We start from the raw sequence: 22,370 nt of genomic DNA, 5'->3' as shown, positions 1-22,370 counted from the left end.
GGGCTTCTTCTGCTCATGTGAGTCCACCATCGCGTCTGTATTTCCAAGTCTCCTTCATTGTTGGATTTGTCTTGTTACCAAATTCTGGCCAAGGCACTGGGGTGACAGTTACGTACTCTGTCTCCAGCCATAGCCTCTGAAATGTCACAAGTGGTCTTCATTCAATGCTCTCTCTCTTCCCCATCTGCGTGGCTGGCAACCAAGGACTGGCAAGACAGAAAAAGGCCTGATTTCTGAGTCACCAACTGGACACGAGTCCCCTGATCCTCCTTGAACTGTGGGAGGAGCAAGATCCACTTTTATTGAGTTAATCTCTGAGATTTTGAGGTGATTTGTTACTGCAGCAGAACCTAACATGCCCTGAGTTAAAACACCTTCCCAGCTCTCTCATGCACCCTTCCTCCCCTCTACTTTTGGCAAACCACCATCTCTCTGTGCCTCAGTTTCCCTATTGGTCAAATGAAAGGATTTCACAAGGTAATCTCCGAAATCCTTCCAATGTTAAAATTGGGTTGTTCTGCTTATATATTTGTTTCTCTCCAGCACTACGTGCAGACACTAAATATTGGCTCAACAAGAGAATCTGCCATATTTGAAATTCTTTCTGCCAGATAAAAGCATTTTAAAACCTGAGAAATTCGGAGTGGTTACTCAGAATATTTAAACAACACCCAACATCGAACGAGTAAAATATCCATCAAAACATGATGACGACGTTTCATCAAGAGGCTGGGGACGCTTCAGAGATCTACCCCGCAGCCTTCCAGAAGCTCCCCGAAGCACCCTGCTTTGTCCGCCCACAGCCGTCCGGCAGCCCCAGCATTTCCAGGTTTTTGCAGGCATCATCCTCAGACTGTCTCAACTAGTCCACTTGGCTGATTGTCACCCGCCTTTCTCCATAGAGATGATCTCGTTTTCCAAAGGAACTCAGTAATGCCTTTTCTTAGAGAGTTGTCGTTCAAGGCTACTGCCTGGATAACAGTAACCAAAAAAGCAAAAAGGCAAAAGTCGCATCTTTGATGAGACGTAGCCAGGGTGACCCAGAGTGCTGATGACCCAACGGGGTTTCAGATCTCCTGAGGTCCCTCCCAGCTCTGCCATGGGTACACTGTGTGTGACAGAGGCAAGAGGCAAGCTGTTCTCGGGCTGGGGTCCCTCTTCCTGTTAAGAAGGAAGGTCCCTGCAGCTGCTGCCATCCCAGTAACCATGGTAACAACGGGCCACATGACAGATGTCTGATCCCCATCAGACAATGCCCGACATTAAGCGTTCTTTGTCCTTCCCCTCACCCCCACCCCAGACCCCATTAGGTGACATCGAGGGTCTCCCTAGGGAGCAGCTCAGGCATGGGGATCTGGACTGACAGCACTAATTAAACCTCTTATTTCCCCAGGACATTTTGCATTGCCAGGCCCGGGAGCCAAGAAATCCTCCCAGGCAAGCTCTTATGAGCGAGAACGCTGACTCTCCCAACAGGGACTAAGCGGCTTTGTCTCCACAGTTGGCAGCAATGGGGCTCAGCAGGAAAATGTGCCTGGCATACAGCAGGCACAAAATAAATATTTGTGGAAGAGTCGCTTTAATCAAATGGAGCTCATATAGCAAATGGGATTCTTTCCAAGCCACTGGAAGCCCTGCGGGAGATGATCACGTGAGCCATTCACCCTTCAACGGTTACTGAGTGCCTGCTGTATGCACTCATGGGTGATGGTGTGCAGGCTGTAAGGATGTCAGCTTGCTGAATGGATCCCAAGTCCCTTGGAGTGGCGGGGGCTCAAAGGCGTGCTGGGAGGCGTGTAAAGGGGAGCCTGAAGGAATTGGCAAGAACCACATCACAAAGGGTTTTGCATCCAAGTGAAAGCTCTTGGGTTTATCCCTGGAGAAACTTGGAAGACTTTCAAGCATGTGAGCGACAGAGTCAGCTCTGCATTTCAGAAATATCCTTTTTGATGCCCCCGAGGGAAAGGATTAGAAACTTGCTTTGACCAAAAAAAACCCTGATGTGTCAGAACTTCTGAAGCCAGGCCTTAAGAGAACTAGTAACTTCTTCTTCCTTCCTCTTGGAATCTAGCCGCCATGCTGTGGGAAGCTCCAGCCACGTGGAGGAGAACCAAAGGACACCAGCTGACCGCCCAGTGGTGCACCCAGGGAAAGCCAAAACCAACTGCTCGCCATGTGGTGCGCCATCTTGGACATTCCAGCCCAGCTGACTGCAGTTCCAGAAGACAGCACACTGAGCAGGAAAACTGTCCTAGCCCAGTCAACCCACAAAATCATGAGAAATCACAAAATAATTGTTCTAAGCCCCTACATCATGGGTGGTTTGTTAGGCGGGGCTGGATACTGGAAACAGTAGGAGGTACCAGCTGGTGGTCACGCCTGCAGCTCAGAAGAAAGGTCTGGCTGGAACATCACAGACTTGGGAGTCACCAGCTTCACGGGAATTTGAAAGCTCTGTTGTGGATGAAATCGCCTACACCTCTTCTGACATGTGCCCAGCTCGCCCAGAGCACAGCCAAACCACAGCAAATGCCTGCTCGATTCCATTAAACGCTCACATAATGAAAAACACTGATAACTACTGTTTTCTGATCTAAGACAGTCCTCATGCCTGGAATTCTAATTTCCCCTCCCTCTAAGCATCCTTCTTTAACTTTCCGCATCTCTCAATCCAGTGGTAACTCCTGGCTGCTGCATTCCATACTCTATATCCTAAGACACTCCTTTCTCTGAGTGGGACGTGTGGACTTGGAATCTGCAAACCTGAGTTCCGGTTCAGAATGACTGGATTTTTCTAGCTGCCCCACATCCCCTCTGAGACTCAACCTCCTCAGCTGGAAATGGGAATACCCACAGATCATGAACGACTGGGTCCACACTAAAGGATAGGTAGATGTAAACAGAATCCTTGCGAGCATCTTCCCCAGGACACGGTCCCGCAGACACATCATCAATTGCCTCCACCCCTACCCCTCTCCCGGTAATGAACACCATCGGAGATGGGAAATCTCCAGCTTTGTGTGTCTGAAAAACGCCTGGAGGACCCAATTTGACAGTCTCCTAGCCAAAGAGGGTGAACAAAGGGTCAGAAGTCTGGGGTCTGGGAAGAGGACCCCCTATGCAGACGGAGCCCGCAGGCTCGGGTCGAGTCCTGGTTTGCCCGCTAACGCACAGCGTGACCTCGGCGAGCTCCTGCCCTTCTTGGGTCTGAGTGTCCTCGTGTGCAAAGCGGGAAGGATGGCCTAAGATCACCCTAAGGCTCCTTCCACCCGAGCGGCTGCGGCTCCCGATGGGGTGGGGTCACGTGCTGGCGGGGAGGGGATGCTGGTTGACGCGGTACCGAGCGCGGGCGCACAGCCGGCTCCGGCCGCCTCCTCCTCTGACGTCCTCCAGCCGCCCTCCCTCCTGCCCTCCCCGCCCTCCGGCGGCGGGAGAGCTGCTGGCACGCTCGGACCCGGAGCTGCCGGGGGGCCGGCCCGGGAGGCGCGAGCCCCGCGCGGGGAGAGGGCACCATGGTGCTGTCGGTGCCCGTGATCGCGCTGGGCGCCACGCTGGGCACGGCCACCAGCATCCTCGCGCTCTGCGGGGTCACCTGCCTGTGCCGGCACATGCACCCCAAGAAGGGGCTGCTGCAGCGGGACCCGGACCCCGACCCGGAGAAGGCGAGGGGCGGCGTGCTGCGACCAGCCCAACAGGTGAGCGGGGGCGGCGCCTCGGGCCCGGGGCGAGGTGGGGGTCTCGCGGGCTGGGCGGCCGGGGAGCTGGTGGGAGGCAGCGGTCCTTTCTCCTTTACGCGACAGAGCGTGGCGGGAGGGGGGATGGGGGATGTGCTCGAGGACCCGCTGAGGGGCCCGGAAGGCCTTGGAGGGTGGGGGAGGGTTCGGGGAGGATAATTAGGGAGAGGGAGGCTGGGGGGGGGGGGCGGGACAGGAGAGGAACGGGGACAGCGGGGACAGCGAGCGCTAAAGGGGAGGGTATGGGAGGGAATGGGAAAGGAGCCTTGGACAGGAATAGGGGCTGGGAGTGCGGGGGGGGGGGGCCTGGGGAGGAGTCGGGGGCTGAGGGTGCAGTGCGGGGGGCTCGGGGGGAGTCGGGGGACTCGGGGTGCAGTGCGGGGGATTGTGGGTGTCAGGGTACTGGCGGTACAGTGCGGGGGGCTGGGGGGGAGTCGGGGGACTCGGGGTGCAGTGCGGGGGATTGGGGGTGTCAGGGTACTGGAGGTACAGTTCGGGGGGCTGGGGGAGAGTCGGGGACTGGTGCTGCAGTGCGGGGGCTGGGGAAGAGTCGGGGACTGAGGGTGCAGTGCAGGGAGCTGGGGGGAGTCGAGGACTGGGGGTGCCGTACGGGGGGCTGGGGAGTAGTCGGGGACTGAGGGTGCAGTGCGGGGGGGACTGGGGGGGAGTCAGGGGGCTGGGGGGGAGTCGGGGACTGAGGGTGCAGTGCGGGGGACTGGGGGGGAGTCAGGGGGCTGGGGGGAAGTCGGGGACTGAGGGTGCAGTGCAGGGAGCTGGGGGGGAGTCCCAGGAGTGGGCGTGCAGTGCGGTGGGGGGGGCTTGGGAGAGTCCCGGGACTCGGGGTGCAGTGCGGGGGGCTGGGAGGAGTAAGAGGGAGGCTGAGGGCAATGTGACAGGAGGGTGGGGGGGGATGTGGGGGTGCTGTGCGGATGTGGGGGAGGGGACTGTGAGAGGAATCCTGCAGGAGGAGAAGCTTGCAGAATTGGGGCAAGGAGGAAGGGGACTGTGAGAGCCAAGGGACGAGGGGGACTGTGGCTGGTGTGGAGAAAGCACTGACACAGCTGAGAAGGGGGAGCCCACCGAAACCCAGAGGGCAGGCGCATGCTGTGCCCGTAGGTGGGGGGGCGGAGAGCAGGTGCATCCGGAGGGGTCTGAAGGACTCTCCCGGGTCCCAGCAGCCAGAGGGGCTTGCCGTGGCCTCCCCCACGATGTCTCTAAAGATGTGCCTGGCGGCTGGAAGGCTTTTATTCCCTTACTTGCTTATCCCCAGAGCGGCTCAGAGCAGGAAATGGGTGGTGTCCCCATTGTGCGGCGCAGCAGAAGGGTCTGGGGACGAGAGTGAGAAGGACTTCCCTCCAGGGGCTGTGAACTCCAGGATGAGCCCAGGTGGGACGTGCACAGTGTCCTCTGGAGCATGCGGAGGACTCGAGTCTTGCTGGAGTGGTTTGAGGAAGGCTGGCCCCGGGGGAGGCCCTCTCTGTTCCTTACGGAGCTCAGGGTTCCGGGGAGTGAGGAGCTAAAATCCTGTGATTCCATCTTCCTTCTTCCAGCCGCTTACTCAAAAGCTCTGAGACCCAGTAGCAGGCGGCTGGGGTCGGTCACTGTAGAGTGACAGTGGGAGGAAATGGCTGCTGTCCTTGAGGCACTTGCAATCCAAGAAAAGTGACATTGACCCTGGCGGGAGTAGGCACCAGCTTGGCAGCGGGAGGTGGGACACCCAGAACCGTCTGAAATGGGCGTGGCTTAGGTGAGCCCTTCTCCAGAGGTTGTGGCCTGCCGCCTCTCAACCTGCGCCTCTTAAGGGCCCACCATCCTTCTGCCTTTGGCAGTGGTGCCTCTTGAGGGGCTGTCCCCTGCCCTTCCCAGAGAGAACCCCTGGGGAAGGAGTCGGTGTAAATGACCTCCAGGATCCCTTCCAACTCTCTTCTTATTGACGACCGCTTGCCCACACAATGGCCAAGAATCTGCTCAAGGCAAACTTGTCGGTGCTTCTCCCTGGCTTAAAATCATCCACAACTTCTCATTTGGCACGAGTCATAGCAAACCGCTACGTGGCATGTAGCCTGTTCCAGGCTCCGTTCTAAGCACTTTACACTCAATGCATTTAGCAACTGGATGAAGGACTTAAGTGATGATCCCAACTAAAAGATGAAAAAGCTGCGACTCAGAGAGGGTGAGTGACTTGCCCAAGGCCGCACAGCTAGGCAAGTCGTAGAGCTGGATTCTAGCCAAGCTGGCTTGATTCTAGAGTCCGTGCTGTTAGCTACTCCACTCCGCTCCCTCACCTCCTCATCTGGCAGGTGTCCACCTCTCCAGCCACTCTCATGCCAGCTCTCCCCTTCCTCGGCAGTCTTGTCTTCCTGGACTTAACATCCTTCTTAAGGATGCCAGCCTTCCCGTTTTCCTCTGGCTTTCCGCATAGATGGCTACGTCTCATCCTTCAGGTCTCTTTCCATTTAAATTTCTCTTTCTTGGAAAGCATTTTGTCTGCCGCTGTGTGTAATAAAGACCTCCTCCCCGTTACCTTCTCCTATATCGTTTCTTCCACATTCTGTTATACACTTGTGCCAACTGGATGTGACCCGTCTTATCTGCTTACTTGTCTAAGATTTATCCCCAGTGTCCACTCGGAGCCTGGAACCTAGTCGGCGCCCATAAGAAATTGTCGACACAAAGGCATTCGGCCACGTGGGATGGTTGTCTCCAGCCGTGGCTGCATGCATCCTGCCCTTGCAACCCAGGGCCAGCTCGGTAGGGGCGCCGTAAGCAGTTTTGAGACGTGAGACCCACCCATCCAGATTCCCTTACTTGGTTCCCTCGGTGACAAGGATATGGGCTCCTGGGGCGGAGTCTGCAGGCAGGAACCAGGGGAAGCTGGGGTCTCACAGCGTTGGCTCTGTGGCCGTGTGCTCAGACTGTTCCAGCCTCTGACCCAGAGAAAGGAAACAGAGAAAAGACAACGCAACTGACATTTCAAAACGTAAAGGAGGTGGGGTCGGGAGGTGGCGGGTGACAGCAGGGTGAGGGACATGGCGCCTGATGACGAGGAGATGAAGAGTCGGGAAGGCCCTTTGAAGATGTTCCTTGAAGAGCAGGCACAGGGTGGGGAACAGGCTTCCAGATTCCCTGAGCCACTAAGAACTACCGGGATGTCCGTAGGACACAGCGGCCGCCCGGGTCTCCGTGAGTCACTGGTTGTGGTTGCTGGAAAAATTGCTCAGATTTGCAGGCCACACCTGGGAATCTGATTTCTGGACCCAAATGGTTGCATGAGGTTGAAGTTTGTAGTGGTTTTGAAAAGAACTTCAAAATTTTCCCTGGCATTCTTAACCTAACGTCTACAGACCACCCCACCTCCCCCCAACAAAGGGTCTATAGATAAAATTTAAGGGGTTCATGGTCTTGGAGAGGAAAAAAATTAGATCTTTATTTTCACTGACTTCTAACTGACACTTTGCCTTTCCTGTAAGTGGGAACATAAACAACACACCACAGGAGTGTTAATATCTGGGACTTTGTCATGGGTCGTTTCAGAGCACACTACAGCTGTGGCAGCGACTTCACAATGTCGTTTATGCTCATCTCTAATTCTAAATCAGGGTCCTTATTCAAGCTCCTGCACGATCCTCTTATTTAATGAATGAATGAAGACACACACAGATAGCCGTTTCACAAACTGATTTTATCAGCTGCCCCTCTGTAAGCCTGTGTCTTTCATCTCCCACGTTTTCAAACATTCGAAGGAAGCCTCAGACAGCGAAAGGAATCCGTGGAACAGAAAGGTCCAGAATCTCTGCTGAGCGGGAGGTGGCAGAGGGTGGAAGCCCGTCAGTCATCGCCTGGCATGCTTCAAGTCAACCTTCTTCTTTGCTTTCCCGAAACACACACTGTGGACCCTTTTTCCTGCCTTCTTACAATCTCTCACCCTCATCCCAGGATGAAGGGATCCAGTGTCACCACGCCACCCGCTCATGGTCCGGCAGGGACACAGGGCCGTCCCTCGCTGTTGTCAGCCCGGCTTTCAAAGCTGGGTTATTATGCAGTGACCTGGCAGCTGGAGCAAGGAGACAGAGCAGAGAGGCAGAGCGGGGTGTGTGTGTGTGTGTGTATGTGTGATCATCTCCCTTCACGGCTGCTTCTGAATCTATTAGTGCGAGGCAGCTGGTCCCGTTGGTTCCCTCCCCCTGAATTTCCTTTCCACGCTTATCTGCGCTCACCCCATTTCAGGATCTTTTCAGAGGAAGCCCTCTTTTTGGTTAACCTAAGTAACTATAGATGAGAGGGAGAACCACCCTTTCCCACTGCTCTAGACCCCTGACAGCTGCCACTTAGCAGGCGTTGGGGTCCTGTCTTCAGAAAGCTTAAGTTTCAGTGTTCGACTTTTCTCTCCGCATGGTGCTTACCTTGTTGTGCCCTTAAATGAATCTTCTCAAATGTGTCTCAGAGGCCCCCAGGGTGGTCAAAAGCTTTAGCCAAGTTGCCTGGCCCCTCAGCTGTGGTCCTCACACCTATTCATGTCCCCAGCCTCCCAGTGCCACTTACCACCGGGCTCTAAAACCCTACCTCCTTCCAGCAGAGTTGAGAAGCCCCAGGTGGCTTTCCTGGAATGCTGGCACGGTCCATTCAGGATGCTGTGACAAGATACCACAGACGGGGTAGCCTGGAAATGACAGAAATTGATTTCTCGTGGTCCTGGAGGCTGGGAAGTCCAGGGTCCAGGCTCCGGCAGGTTCAGTGTCTGGTGAGAGCCTGCTTCCCGGACTTTCCGCTGCAACCTCACATGGGGGAAAAAGCCAGAGAGCTCCCCAGGCCCTTTGGTAAGGGCACTAATCTCATTTATGAAGGCCCCACCCTCAGGAGCTGACGACCTCCCAGGGGCCCACCTCCTGACAGCGTCAGCATCACCCTGGGGTTAAGTTTCAATAAATAAATTTGGAGGGAACACAAACATTCAGACTGAAGCAAACACTAATAGGTTGATTGCAGGTTTTTATGAAATAATATAAAGAATTTTACGCAGTAATATACGTGTAGAGGAGTCTTCCCCACCCCCAAGATCGAGGAGAGCTTCGTCATTTTTCTCGTGTCCCTGACAACATCCAGGCTGACAGTGGGCACGTGATAACCCTTTGCTGTGTATTTTGAGTCGAATCGTCATGTTGCAACACACACTGAATAAGAGAGGGAAGACACAACGGAGCACACGGTCTTCAGGTTCCATTTCCACCAGATTTGAAACCAAGCCGAGTTTATTTGAAGTATGTCACTCGGGACAGGTGATGACCGGGGTGGGGCCGAGCTTCTGGGCCCTTGTTTAGAAGCTCTGCCTCTTGACAAGGGTGTTGGTGACACAGGTGCATTCCCTTTATGAAAGAAAATCCATCTGGCTCTACGTCATGATTTGTGTACTTTTCTGTATGTGGTTATACCTGAGTCAAGCTTTTATTAAAATCTGGCATATTGTGGCATAACGTTTGTGAACATTAATTTAGGACCAAGCCAGTGTTTTAATGGCCAGGAAGACTCTGGGGCCACCATCAAGAGACGTGGTCCTTTTTGTGGTCCTTTGTGCACTACCTCCTGGCCTGGTCTGCCCTCTGCTGTTACTCCCGTGGCTCCCTCTTCCTTGGGACGGGGGTCTCGAGACCGTCCGTGTGGCCTTGTGGACACTCCCATCTGTTCTCCCCCCCCTTAGACCTCTAGAGCAACATCTTCTCAGATCTCTTGTCTGAACTCCTGCTTGTAGGAGTGAGGGTGGATCAGAGCCCAGATACTACATTTCATTAGCTAATAGGTTCATTCATCAAAGGTTAATGAGCACTGAAAAGACAGGCGTAGGCTCTTCCTGGTAAGTGGGGAGGCAGACAATGAAGCCAACAACGGCCATGCAGCGTGTTACGGTGCTGCCATGACGGGGGAGGGACGTGGGCCATGGGGAGCCCTTAGCAGGGGCGCCCACCTTCAGCCCAAAGTAGAACTTTCTCCAGTTCCGGCTGGCTGCTCTGCTGAGGTCTGCCCTGTACCTCAGTGACCACGGGAGGCCCCACGAATGGCTAACCCTGCTCCTGGAACTGACTTGATGTTGGGCTGCTGTAAGGTCTGGCCTCCACAGATTGTCACCCTTTAAGAGGATTCATTTCTCAGCTGGTCTCCTGGCTGGTAAACTCTCCTGTTCGTATAAACAAACAAACAAACAAAAGTAGATCCATTTCCATAGAGTAATAAATAAAAGTGATGGTCTAGCTAACGTTTATTGGTCTCTTTATATGTGCCAGGCTGTTCCAAGCACATTAACCGTGTTATTTATATCCTCTCAGTAGCCCTATGCGACATGCCTAATTGTTATTTCCATTTTACCGATGGGAAAAGTAAAACACAGAACGCTTGACTAACTTACTCAGTGGCAGAGCTGAGAATCAAGTTTAGCAAGCCTGGCTCAAGAGCCCACGCTTCTGACCGCTAGGCTGCAGATTAGCAGAAAAAACTCGCCCAAATTTTCTCGGAGCCACTGTTTCCCCAGATGTGGCATAAATGCGTCTACACACGTGCAGGTCAGCTTCGGAAACGTTTCTCAAAGCTTTGGATTGCTTCCCCACCTCTTACATCCACCACGCTTCAGGCGCTGGGTGCAGCCCAGGGCCCTCTGGAGAGATTTACACGGTAAATATGTTTGGGCTGGTTGCTTAGCAACATGGAAGATAGTATGAATTTTTCATCAAGAAATTAGCATAGATTATTTTAGGGAGATGAGCCCACACCCGCTGGAAAGCACTCAGCTCTTTGAAACGCAGCGTGGACCTACGTCTGTGTCCATCAGTGTCTTTCCAGTGGCAGGTCCCAGACCCGGCACACCTCCGTCCCTTCCTAGTCTCACCTTGGGTACAGGTGCCTGGCTCTTCTCTTCACGAGACTGATGGTTCCTTCGTGCCTTTTGTTAACTCCAACAGAAAGCATTGCTGCATCCTTGGACATTTTCACATTTTCAGACGCAGGGCCAGGTTGCCATCAAGCAGCTGGGATACAAGAAAGGGAGTGGAGAGGCCGTAGGAGCATGGTGGAAGTAGCACCGGAAAGGGAAATCTGAGGGGCTTAACGCAAAGGGTGGAGGAAGGGGAGAGACCAGCAGACTGGGGAAACAGCTGACCCAGAAGACAAAGAGGAGACAAGAGAAACAGCGACTGAGCATCCCAGAGACAGACAGGGGAGAAATCAGAATAAACACAGACACTCCCTGTACCGTCCACGCTGCTGGACCCACAGCCTCGCAGTAACCAGTTCATCTCCCACCTCTACCTGAGCGTCGCTGCATTCACCACCCCCCGAGCCTGTTTCTCGCTCACAAACACTGTGAAACCCTGCTTTGAGGACGGAGGAGAAAGGCTTCATGGGGACGGGTTTCAAGAACTGAAGGATTCTATATACACTGTCAGAATCAATGCGCATGTGCATCCCAAGGCCCTCCCACAACCATTTGGTAAGAAATAACGGGCTGGTAGATTTCTAAAGGAAAACAGGAGATATCCTCCTGCCTCCCACTTCTCTCCCTCCCTCCCTTCCATCCTTGCTTATATTCAATGAGGACATACTGTGTGCCAGGGTCTGCGCTTGGGGTGGGGATACAGTGGTAACTGCCACCTCCTCAACAACACAAGGACCCCTTCTCAGCCCTTATGAAACTTACAGTGTAATGGGGGAGAGCAGAGTGAATAGAAGAAGAGCACAAATAGATGAAAATGTGTGATGGTGGTAAATGAACTGAAGAGAAAGTTCTGGTGCTAAGAGAGTGTAAGGTGGGACTGACCCCATCAGGGGGGCTGGGCAGGCTTTCCTGGAGAGAGTGACGGCCAAACTGAGAGCCGCAGTGGGAGGGAAGTCAGTTGATCAGGGCAATGGGGAGGTGTGTGCAGGGCTCCTGAGAGGAATGAGGCTGTGCAAAGGTCCGGTGGCAGAAGGAAGCCCAATACTTCGGAGGGCAGAGAAAGGCCAGCGTGCCTGAAGTGCAGAGTGTAAGGGGGAGCCCAGTGTACGATGGCCTGGGGAGATGAACAGGAGCCTGGGCCAGCAGAGCATTGCACACTGTGGACAGGGTCATTCCTTCATTCATTCATTCATGTATACGACGTTTATTAATATCTATGTGAGGGGCACTGTTGTAGGTACTAATAATATGACGGTTAGTTATTTTCAAAGCTTTTTGTTGTTGAAGTGAAATTCACATAAAATTAACTATTTTAAAATGTACAAATCAGTGGCATTTAGTGCATTCACAGTGTTGTGCAACCATCACCACCAACTTTTTTTTAAATTATTCTTTCTTCTTCTTTTTTTTAAAGTATGCTTTTTGTTTGGTGAGGAAGATTGGCCCTGAGCTAACATCTGTTGCCAATTTTCCTTTTTTTCTTTTCTCCCCAAAGCCCCAGTACATATTTGTGTATCCTAGTTGTAAATCCTTTTAGTCCCTCCATGTGGGACGCCACCACAGCATGGCTTGATGAGCGGTGCTGGGTCTGTGCCCAGGATCCAAACTGGCGAACCCCGGGCTGCCGAAGCAGAGTGCATGAGCTTAACTGCTCAACCACCAGCCCCCTAATGTGGACATTTCCTATGTTATAATTATAAAATATGTGACCTTTTTTGTCTGATTTCTTTCACTTAGCATAAGGTTTTCAAGGTTCATCCATGTCGTAGCATGTATTAGTAATTTATTTCTTTTTCAGCCTGAATAATGTTCCATTGTCTTCTACGCCTTATTTTGTTTACCCATTCATCAGTTGAAGGTCACGTGAATGAGTCTAACTTTTGGTTACTGCGGATAGTGCTGCTGTACGTTCTCTACGAGTATTTCAGGCCCTGTTTTTAGTTCTTTCAAGTATCTACCTAAGAGTGGAATTGCTGTGTCGTATGGTAATTCTATGTTTAACTTTTTGAGGAAGTGCCAACTGCTTTCCACAGCGGCTGCGCCATTTGACATCCCCACCAGCACCGGGCGAGGGTTCCAGTTTCTTGACATCTTTGCCCGCAGTTGTTATTTTCCTCTTGTTTGGTTCTGTTGTAGTCGTCCTTGTGGGTGTGAAGTGGGATCTCATTGTGGTATTTTCTAAGCTTTTAATTAAAAAAAAAAATCCAAACTCTCGTTTCTAAACTATCCCTCAGTATCCAGCAAGTTTTTAACAAACTCCTCCTCTCTGTGCTGAATGCCCCTTACAAGGGATGCACGTGGGCACGCGCGTGAAAACTCTCCTTGCTCACAGGTCTCACAACGGGCAGAGTGTGTGGCAGCCCCAGTACCCTGACCTCCCAGCAAATCCGCGCCTGCTGCTCCGTATTTTAAACGTGTTGCACGTCATCACTGTCACCCTCCCCGCCCTTTCCCCCCAAGCTTAGCCCCTCATGGGTCCCAATCTTCTTCACCCAGGTCCCTGGGGGCCCTACAAACCTGGGTCCCATTGAAGTGGTATTTATTCTCTTTCAATATCATTTCCTTGTCATTGACATTATCGGACCAGCGTGATGCCAGCAGGAGCCTTGATCCCCCACGATGTCAGTTTGCTGTGCAGACATGTGCGCTCCTTCCCCCGGGAGGAGTTTCCTCGGTTCTAATTAAGTGAAGGGTATTTGAATTGATTCATATTATAGAAAACTCCTGGGGGGTTTTTACATGGTGTTTAAGCGTGTTACAGTGATACACAGTGACATTTGGGGAAGTTGGTTGGGGTTTTTGGGCGAACTTGGAATGCATTTTACTCTTTTCCATTTAAAATAATGGGATACAGGTGACCGGCGTCTGACATTCGCTAGCCAGCAGGTTTCCATGAACAAATTAGAGTCACAAACAAGGAGGAGGGGTTGCATATGTAAATATATGTATATGCACGTGCGTATGCATATATAAATATGAATAAGAAAAAAGGGGAGGAGCCTCCTACGGGAATTCTGTGAAACTGAGTCTTGGTCCACCCGGCATAGACCCTTCGGTATTTTGACATACTTCATTGGCTCTTCCCACCCTTCATTACTCACAGACATGCCTTCCCTTCCTAGAAAAACTGAGCAGGGCTTGGCAGATAGCAAGAGAAGTGACAAGTGTTGAATGACTGCCTGAGTCAGTGAATGGATGGGTAGATGAATGGGGAGGAGGGGTTCACGGGGCTGCCGCCTCTGCTTGCACCAAAATAACAACTCCCAGCACTGGAATGCAGAGGAAGATGCTGAGCTGCCTGAAGCGTCTCTGTGCTTGCCTTTAGTGACGCAGCCGGGAACCAGGACAAGCCCGGAGGACACGGCAGCCCCACTTTCTATTGATTTCCCCTCCTTTGAGTCTCCGATCGCTTGGCTAACGTTGGAGACAGTTTAAAAAATCTTCAGCTGCAAGACCAATGAGATAACACCCCCGGAGTCCACATTTGACTCAGAAAAGCATTATAACCCACACAGTTTGGGACTTGCTGCTAAGAATGGCATGATGCGGGCGACGTAGGTTATTGAGGCCGGAGAGTGCAGACTTTGCTTTTCAACTAGAATTAAGAATAAGGTTTTGGAGAGGACGGCATTTGAAGATGAAGGTGAGGTGGGGGAAGAGAAATTTGGTGGACAAATAGAAGTTGATAGAAATGGCTGGAAGCGAAGAATCCCTTCACTCAGCTCCAAGGGCATCGGAGCTTCTGATCCCCTCCTCCCTTCTCACGGGGCACGCCACCAGGTGTCTTCAATTGCGTTTCTTTTCCAGCACGATTGCTTCACATAGAAGAAAGGGCAAGGCTATCAGAGAGAAATCAAGCAAGTGGAGGGATGGTATGGCAAGTGTCAAAATTGCATAGGAAAACATCAACAGGATCTGGAGGGCTTTGGGGCACATTTCCTGCAAATGTGTCATCTAATGAGCCCAGATCTTACTACGCAATTAGAATGGATTCTTTAAGCAGCAACATGACAGTCGCCTTTGCTGTCAGCCTCATTAGAAAACACGCAGATGCGACAAGGGCTGGAGAGCAATGAGCATGAGCTGAGGGCACCTGCACGTAACCACTGCATCGTAGTCTTGCGTTTGAGTTTGGAGACCCGCTAGAATTAGTTCTAGCTAATAGGAATCTAGTTTTTTGAGACCGCTTAAAAGAAGAAATTGCCTCTTAGAACGCTAATGTTCATTTTATGATCAAGATACTGAGATACAATGGGATGCAGACTGGACTTAGACCGCGAACCTGAATTTGAATACAGACGCCACCATTTTCCAGCTTAATAACCTTGACCACTCTGAATCCCACTTTTCTGTTATGAAACAGAGATGATCATAAGGTTGGTGAGAATTAACACTTATGAAAGCACCCAGCAGACTCAGCACCCGGCCACTATGCAAAGCAGAGTCTAGACGTCTCTGAATTATTTCTTTATTTCTCCTGGACCAAAGCAATGATGTGTCTGATGTTCACTGTGTAGGAAAGAGAGAGGGCCCATTAAAAGCATTCTGGAAGTGGAAGATGAAAGGCTCCCGTTAGGATGGGAAGGGGAGCACGAACGTTCCACTTCAAGGATATTAATTCATTCAGTGAACATTTCTTGACCACCTACTAGGTACAAGGCACCGGGGACAGCACAGGGACCAGGTGGACACCATCTCTGACTCCTCCCAGTCTAGGGGTAGAGACGTTCATCACAGTCAAACAAATGAATATAAATGGACACCATGTAGGTGTGCAAGAGACGGAAGGATCCTCCTGCAAAAATGATAACTGATTCGTGCTCTGATCTTCAACACTTTTGGAAACTCCTCTCAGTAAAAGAATTTTGAGCATGTACCCCTTATCCATGTACATTTAATTCTTTGTAAAGCGTACATGTGCTTATGTGTTATAGATATAACTCCACTAATATATCGTGTACCTAATAAAACACGCCCAAGAATGGACCTTTTAAAACAATAAGATAAAAGTAAATTATACAATGAAATTCTGTTGGTTTTGTCCCATTCCCCAATTAGACTGTCTTGCATACCCCCGGGGCATACAGTTAGTGGTACTTACTAGGTAAAGGTGGGGATGAGAGTTCGAAGTCTCCTAGGCATAGGGCATGTGCAAAAGCCCTGGGGAAAGAAGAAATATCACTTAGGAGGGACTGAAAGAAGGTCAAAGTGGGCAGAGCACAGAGAGCACGGAGGAAGTGATGAGAACTGAGGGGGGTGGGTCAGGCCAGGGCACACGGGGCCGCCCAGGGCCTCCTGGGCTGCCTTAAGAATTTGGGTTTTATCCCAAGAGCAGTGGAAGCGACTGCCAGGTCTTCAGTGAGATGGAACAGGGGTGGATTTGTGTTGTGGAAAGACCGTTTTGGGTTGGGTAAGAATGGGAGTGAGGAAACCAGAAGGAAGACAGGGAGAAAGACTATGATGGCTCGGGCCGGGGTAGTGGTGGTGGTTTGGAACAGTGTTTAGGGAATAAATTGACTGGCTCTGCCTGTGGGTTGGGTGTAGGCTTCAGGAAGAAGCAGGAGTTGGGGGTGATGCCTGAGTCTTTTCTTACCCAGCTGGAGGGTGGTAGCATTTAGTGAAACAGGGGGCCATGAGGAGGTCTTGGGTTTTAAGCCATGAGTTCACTTTTGTGCAGCGAGAGTGTGAAGAGTCCTTGAAAGATCCCCATGAAGATGTCAACTGTGCTGGTCGGTCAGAGGTCTGGAGCTCACGGATGGCTGTGGTGCATATGGGGGAGCTGGAGATGTACACTGGAGAGGCATCCGTAGGAAAGCGTGACCATGGCCATGAGCATGGCTGAGACGGCCCAGGACGAGAGCAGAGGAGACGGGGGAGGACCTGGGAGCAAGTCCTGATGGACGCCAGCGTTTAACGAGACAAAGAGGAGTGGCCAGAGAGGAAGGAGGAAAACCTGGAGGATGGAAGGTCAAAACAATAATAACAATAATGAGAGAAAAAGCTTTTTAAGAGGAAGAGGATCATCAACTGGGAAGCCCAATGCTAGATCAGACTGAAGGAATCCACAGGAATTAGACGGTGAAGGTCATCGGTGACCTTGGAGACCAGTAGTGACTTCACTGGGCTGACGGGGCCTTTGGGATGGGATGCGGAGGGGGTGGCAAATGAGGAAATGAAGGCAGCACCAAGTATAGGCAATTCTGTCGAGATGTGTGGCTGCAGACGGGTCAAGAGGGTTAGGGCAGTGGCTGAGCTGGGAACAAGCAGTCGAAGAATGTTGAGCACATTTAAAAGCTGATGGCAAAGAGCTGGTTGAAAGAAAAAGATGAACATTCAAGAGAGGAAAGAATGTTCATAGCCAAGACGTGGAAGCAGCCCAAGTGCCCATCAACGGATGAATGGAAAAAGAAGATGTGGTATATATATATATATATATATATATATATACACACACAATGGAATACTACTCAGCCATAAAAAAGACAAAATCGTGCCATTTGCAACAACATAGATGGACCTTGAGGATATTATGTTAAGCAAAACAAGCCAGACAGAGAAAGACAAACACTGTATGATTTCACTCACGTGTGGAAGATAAACACATAGATACAGAGAACAGATTAGTGGTTACTAGAGGGGAAGGGGGTGGGGGGTGAGCAAAAGGGGTAAAGGGGTATGTACATCTGGTGATGGATAAAAACTAGAGTGTTGGGGGTGAGCACGATGCAGTCTACACAGAAACTGAAATATAATAATGTACACCTGAAATTACACAATGTTATAATCCAATATGACCTCAATAAAATAATTAAATTTTTAAAAAAGATCAGAAACTAGCTGGTGGAAGGCTGCTACAAATGCTGTGGGGTGGGCTGCGTGGCTCGGATGGAAAAACTGGTCCTGGAGGGCGGGAGCGAGGATGCACGGCCCCCCTGCCGTGTAACAGGACAACAGGACGGGGATGGGCCACCCCATCCACACGGATAAATGAGAGCAGGTTTATACGTCTGTCAGCAGGAAGCTAAGGGCCTCCGTCCTCTTGGCTTCCTTTTTGTCTGTGGAGGAAATCTGAGAAGATGGAGAAATTCCAGAACGTGGGCTTGAGGGGGGAGTCAGGGAAACAGCAGGATTGCTGGGCAGGACTGAGAGCCTGTCCGAGGTTGGCGACCACGCATTTGTCAGGAAACCATCCTGCCTGTGGAGCGGCTCACCATTCCGTGTTGGTTTCCTTAGCCCCCGCGCACCTTTGTAAATATCTGTTTATGAAACTCTCCTCAGTGGCTTTGTCTGAATGTGCCGTCTGCTCCTGCCAAAACCCTTATTGATAGGGTACTCTATCAACATGAGCTATTATTACCAACCCTAATAATGAAGAATAATAAAGAGAGGGCTGGCCCCGTGGCCGAGTGGTTAAGTCCGTGCGCTCCGCTGCAGGCGGCCCAGTGTTTCGTTGGTTCGAATCCTGGGCGCGGACATGGCACTGCTCATCAAACCACGCTGAGGCAGCGTCCCACATGCCACAACTAGAAGGACCCACAACGAAGAATATACAACTATGTACTGGGGGGCTTTGGAGAGAAAAAGGAAAAAATAAAATCTTTAAAAAAAAAAAAAGAATAATAAAGAGAGTCTGTGCATCAGAGGGAGTGTGTACAGATTGGCACAGGTCAGGGCCAACGACGGTAAAGCCTTCTGTTTGCACAAGGCTTGCTTGTTTAGAAGCCGCTTTCATTTTCCCATGTGACCCAGCCTCTGGCGTGGTGCTCTGCGCATCTCCAAGCTTTAGGTACTTGCCAAGCAGACACACCTGCTGTGGGACGGTTCAATCGTTATTCTCATTTCAGAAAGCTTGAAGTGAGCTGAGGGAAAATACTTGACATTTATGGTAACTTGGAGCATACTGTGACATTACTGACCGTCTGTGGTCCAGTTGTATTTTTGTGACAGCGTTTGGTAGGCCGTTGGAATGTTGGCCCATGCGATGCAGAAAGGAAATCCAATAAGTTTGCATCCTGTTTAAAAGAAGGACCAGCTCCTTCCCTGGGTGGCACCCCCCGCGTTGAGTCTGCCAAAATGGCAGCTGGGAGGAGAGCTCGAGGGGAGCCCTTAGTGGCCGTCCCTTGAAATCCCCTTGCTGACTATCGTGAAGATCACACAGAAGAATCGACCTGTGGCCCAAACGTTGCTGTGGTGTGGACATCCCACGGCTCTCAGGGATTACGCTTTTTTGGAAAGGAGACGTGAGAGGCGATAGTGGAAGTATTTTTCCTTGATACGTTTCTCTGGATTCCTCCGTCTCCTGCGCGTCGCTCCGCCCTGGGCGCTGTGGAATCTTCCTCGGACAAGCCTCGGGCGTGGCTGCTTTCGTTTTCCCATCTTTCGGGGGACGTCCTGGCCTGGTCCCTCACTTCCGCTCCCCTGGGTTACTCCCGCCATGTCTCCGGTGGTCTTCCAGCCTCGAGTTTCCTCCACTTCAGTCCCCCTGCACGCCCCTGCTGGTTTGATTTACTGAAAATACTGTTTGAGCCTGTCATTCTCCTATTCACAAACTATCAAGTCTCTGTACTGCTCATAAAATAGAATTCAAAATCTTTTGCAGGGCGGTCGAGGCCCGTCACGGCATGGCCTCACCATTCCTTTGCAGATCCATTTCTCCAACTGCAACCTGCCTCTTCAGCTGGTTTGCCATACTCCCCGTGGCCCGAGTGTGCTCCCCTCTGCACGCTGCTGCCATTCGCGCCGTTCCAGATGCCTCCACCTCTCCTATCCGTAGTTATCCTTGAAGGTTGGGCTGAAGCCCCTCCTCCAGGAAGCCTTCTCTGATCTCACTGACAATGAGGAGCTCCTCCTAAAGTTTTCTGTAGCAGAAGTCCAGACCCCTGGCCTTTTAAGATTACCTTCTCTATTTACTTCTCTTTTTATAAGAATGCATCAGGAAGAACCAATAGCTTTCATCTTGCGTATCAATTCTTGTGCTTTCATTGATTAGTCATGTCTGCCACGGGCACAGGGTACGAGAGTTGCGGCATGAGCGATTCCTACTTCCCTTTAATGGAATAGCTCACCTCCACCACCGGATGGTAAACCTTCTGAGGTCAGGGACGTCTTCCACGCTGTGTGGGGTGGGTATCCACATAGTCAGCAGGCAACAAGTGTGCGCCGGTTTCTGTTTGGGTAGAAATCTGAGGGTTGCTTAATTGGAGGGTTTTGGCTTAAAACCAAAATATAAGGAGAATCTGGTAGAACAGTCACTGTCTTGTTTTGAAGCTGCTCTTTACAACTTGGCTGTTTTTTGAGCCGCCAGTTTGGAAATTGATGCGCTTTCCAAGTGTCTGCGCATCCGTGGATGGATGTCTTCGATCAGTGGTTCTCTGTGCTTTTCTCCACGCCGCACGCCCTTTGGTGATGGTTTTCACACGCTGGAAGGATTCTGCAAGATTCACCTCCTTTCTCTCCCACTGTCGGAATGCAAATGTGGGAAAGGGGTATTGTTGTAAGAATAACCTTGAACGTACTCTTGTCAATTTTTTTAAATGGGTAAAAGTATCAAATTTCAGCCCGTTAGTATCATTTGTAATATATTGGCATAATAACAAGGTTGAAAATTGTTGCCTTCATCAGTGGTTTCATCAGTTATTGAAACATCATAGAATCAAAAAATGTTATAGCTCTTCTGAGGTCAAGGAAGCTGGCATATAATCAGATTTTTCAGCCTTTAACACCAAAAAGACATTTTTACATTAAAAACACAGCCCCCACAAATGAGAAACTGAGGGAAAAAGATGTCTAAAGTGTTCAAATGGACACTGTTGGTTAAGACCAGAGACTGATATTAAACATGTGTGCTCCATCTTATAGAAGTTACTGATGACACAGGGCTGAGATCTCCCCCTGAACGTGGACTCAGTTTAACGGAGAGACTTTCAAAGCCCTAATAAACCAATAGAGAGGGAGGGGCCAAGTGGAAATCTTGGAAGTTAAAGGCTGGCTGAGAGATTCTGCTCTGAGTCAAACCCGTTGCCAACAGCCCCGTAATTGCGGCTGGAGATGGGAGGATAAGGATGGGGGGGGGGTTGGAAAGGCTGTGTTTGAGCCACAGATGACCGGCCAGAGGGGTTTCTGTGACCTTTAAAAATATTCCAGCTTTGAAACAATGCTTATGAAGAGTGTTGATACGATTACAACATAGCCTTGATGTTGTTGTGGCTCAAGTCATCAGTGAAACACATTTTTGCCACAAAGGATGTTAAGTCCAGATTCAGAACTGAGATAGAAACAAAGTTGATGCCCAAACATCCAGGCAGTTCATTAAAACAACCAGACAATGGGGTGGGGAGGGTAATGGGGTCTTCAGTCTAACGATGTAGCACCTGCCAGCCAATCAAAAACGATGATTTGGATGTTTCCTTTTTTACCTGTTTATGGTTGGTATCCAGAGTCAAAGCCCCAGAGAACCACGTGGTGCAGTGTCCTGGTCAGCAGCACTGGCTGTGGGGTGGACTTGGGTTCCAAGCCCAGACTGTCATCCATTAGCTGTGGGACCTCGGGCAAGTTTCAAACTCTCTGAGTCTCTGTGTCCTCCTCTGCAAAGGAGAGAAAAGAATTATATTATTTTTATTCATTGTTATTAAGGTACAGAACAGAGAAAATATTAGGCACTCATCTATGGGGTTGTAAGAAGATTAAACACGATAAAGTCTGTAGCACTTCCCAGAGCTTCTGGGCCACAGGAAGTGGTCACGAGACGGCGGCCATCTTGCCCTTTCAGACTGTGTGACGTGACTGATGGAGTCAGCGCAGGGACCAGCTACGAGAAGTAAGTCTTTAGGATCTTGCCATTTTGTGGTTTCCAGTCCTGTGGAGGTCTTTATTTTCTTATTCTGTTCTTAAATTCTGTTTCCTCCGGAAATGTAGGGATTACGGCAACGCTCATTGTCCCTCCCCTTCTCATGGGGCTTTAAGCTGTGCTTGTACCCACTCTTCTCTGGATGCACCGAAGACTTCTATGCGGCTGCCTTGGCCCAGCATGCCCATTCCCCTTCTCCAGCCGCCAGACTGCTGTCTGGGCTTCGGGGGGCACCCAACCAAAAGTCAGAGCTTCAGAATCTTCTTGGAAATCTCCTCCCTCCACACACATCCCACGCCGCCCCCTTCACAGGCGAAGTTTCATTTGCTCCGACATTCTCTGTCTCACGTTTTGCTGGTCTCCATCTTAGCGGTTGTTATTTCTACCCGTCCCCCCACCGCCCATTCCTCCCCGCACTACAGACTGTGTGTGACAGCAGGGACCGGTGTCTGCCGCGACCTCCCTCGTGTAACCCCTTCTCACTGTTGAATGAAGATTGATGGGATGGATGGGTGGATGGCTGGGTACCAGGGTGGCAGTGGGACCTCCCTCCCCCACCCCCAGAACGCTTCTCCTGAGGTCTACCCAAGACCTTAGAAAGACAAGACACCACGTCGCGTTGGGTCTTGTCCAGGCAGGAAGTGTGTGGCCGAGCCATAAAGCCTGCAGGGTCCACAGTCACGGGCCTGGGTTCGAATCCCAGCTCTGCGTCCAGTTAACCTCGTGACCTCAGACCTAAGTCCTCTGTGCCTCCGTGTCCTCCTCTGTAGGCAGTACCGCCTCCCTCGTGGAAGGTGTAAGGTTTAACGGGAACCCTAGGAGTAAGATGCTTATACCCGTATCTGACATAGGATTAATGCTAGATATGGTT

At 51.0% G+C, this 22,370-nt stretch overlaps 1 protein-coding gene across 1 annotated transcript in view; it reads left to right on the top strand.

The window, feature by feature from the left end:
* Positions 1 to 1,474: 1,474 nt before the first annotated feature.
* Positions 1,475 to 22,370, top strand: part of SYT13 (synaptotagmin 13) — a 45,424-nt gene continuing 24,528 nt past the window's right edge. The window contains exon 1 of the mRNA XM_023653925.2: positions 1,475 to 3,695. Coding sequence (XP_023509693.1) covers positions 3,513 to 3,695 — 183 coding nt within the window. The 5' untranslated portion in view covers positions 1,475 to 3,512. The remainder of the gene's footprint in view (positions 3,696 to 22,370) is intronic.

The sequence above is a fragment of the Equus caballus genome, chromosome 12, assembly GCF_041296265.1.
Source record: "Equus caballus isolate H_3958 breed thoroughbred chromosome 12, TB-T2T, whole genome shotgun sequence".
Lineage (NCBI taxonomy): Eukaryota > Metazoa > Chordata > Mammalia > Perissodactyla > Equidae > Equus > Equus caballus.
Note: the sequence above shows the minus strand (reverse complement) of the source record. Positions and strands in the feature narration are given on the sequence as shown.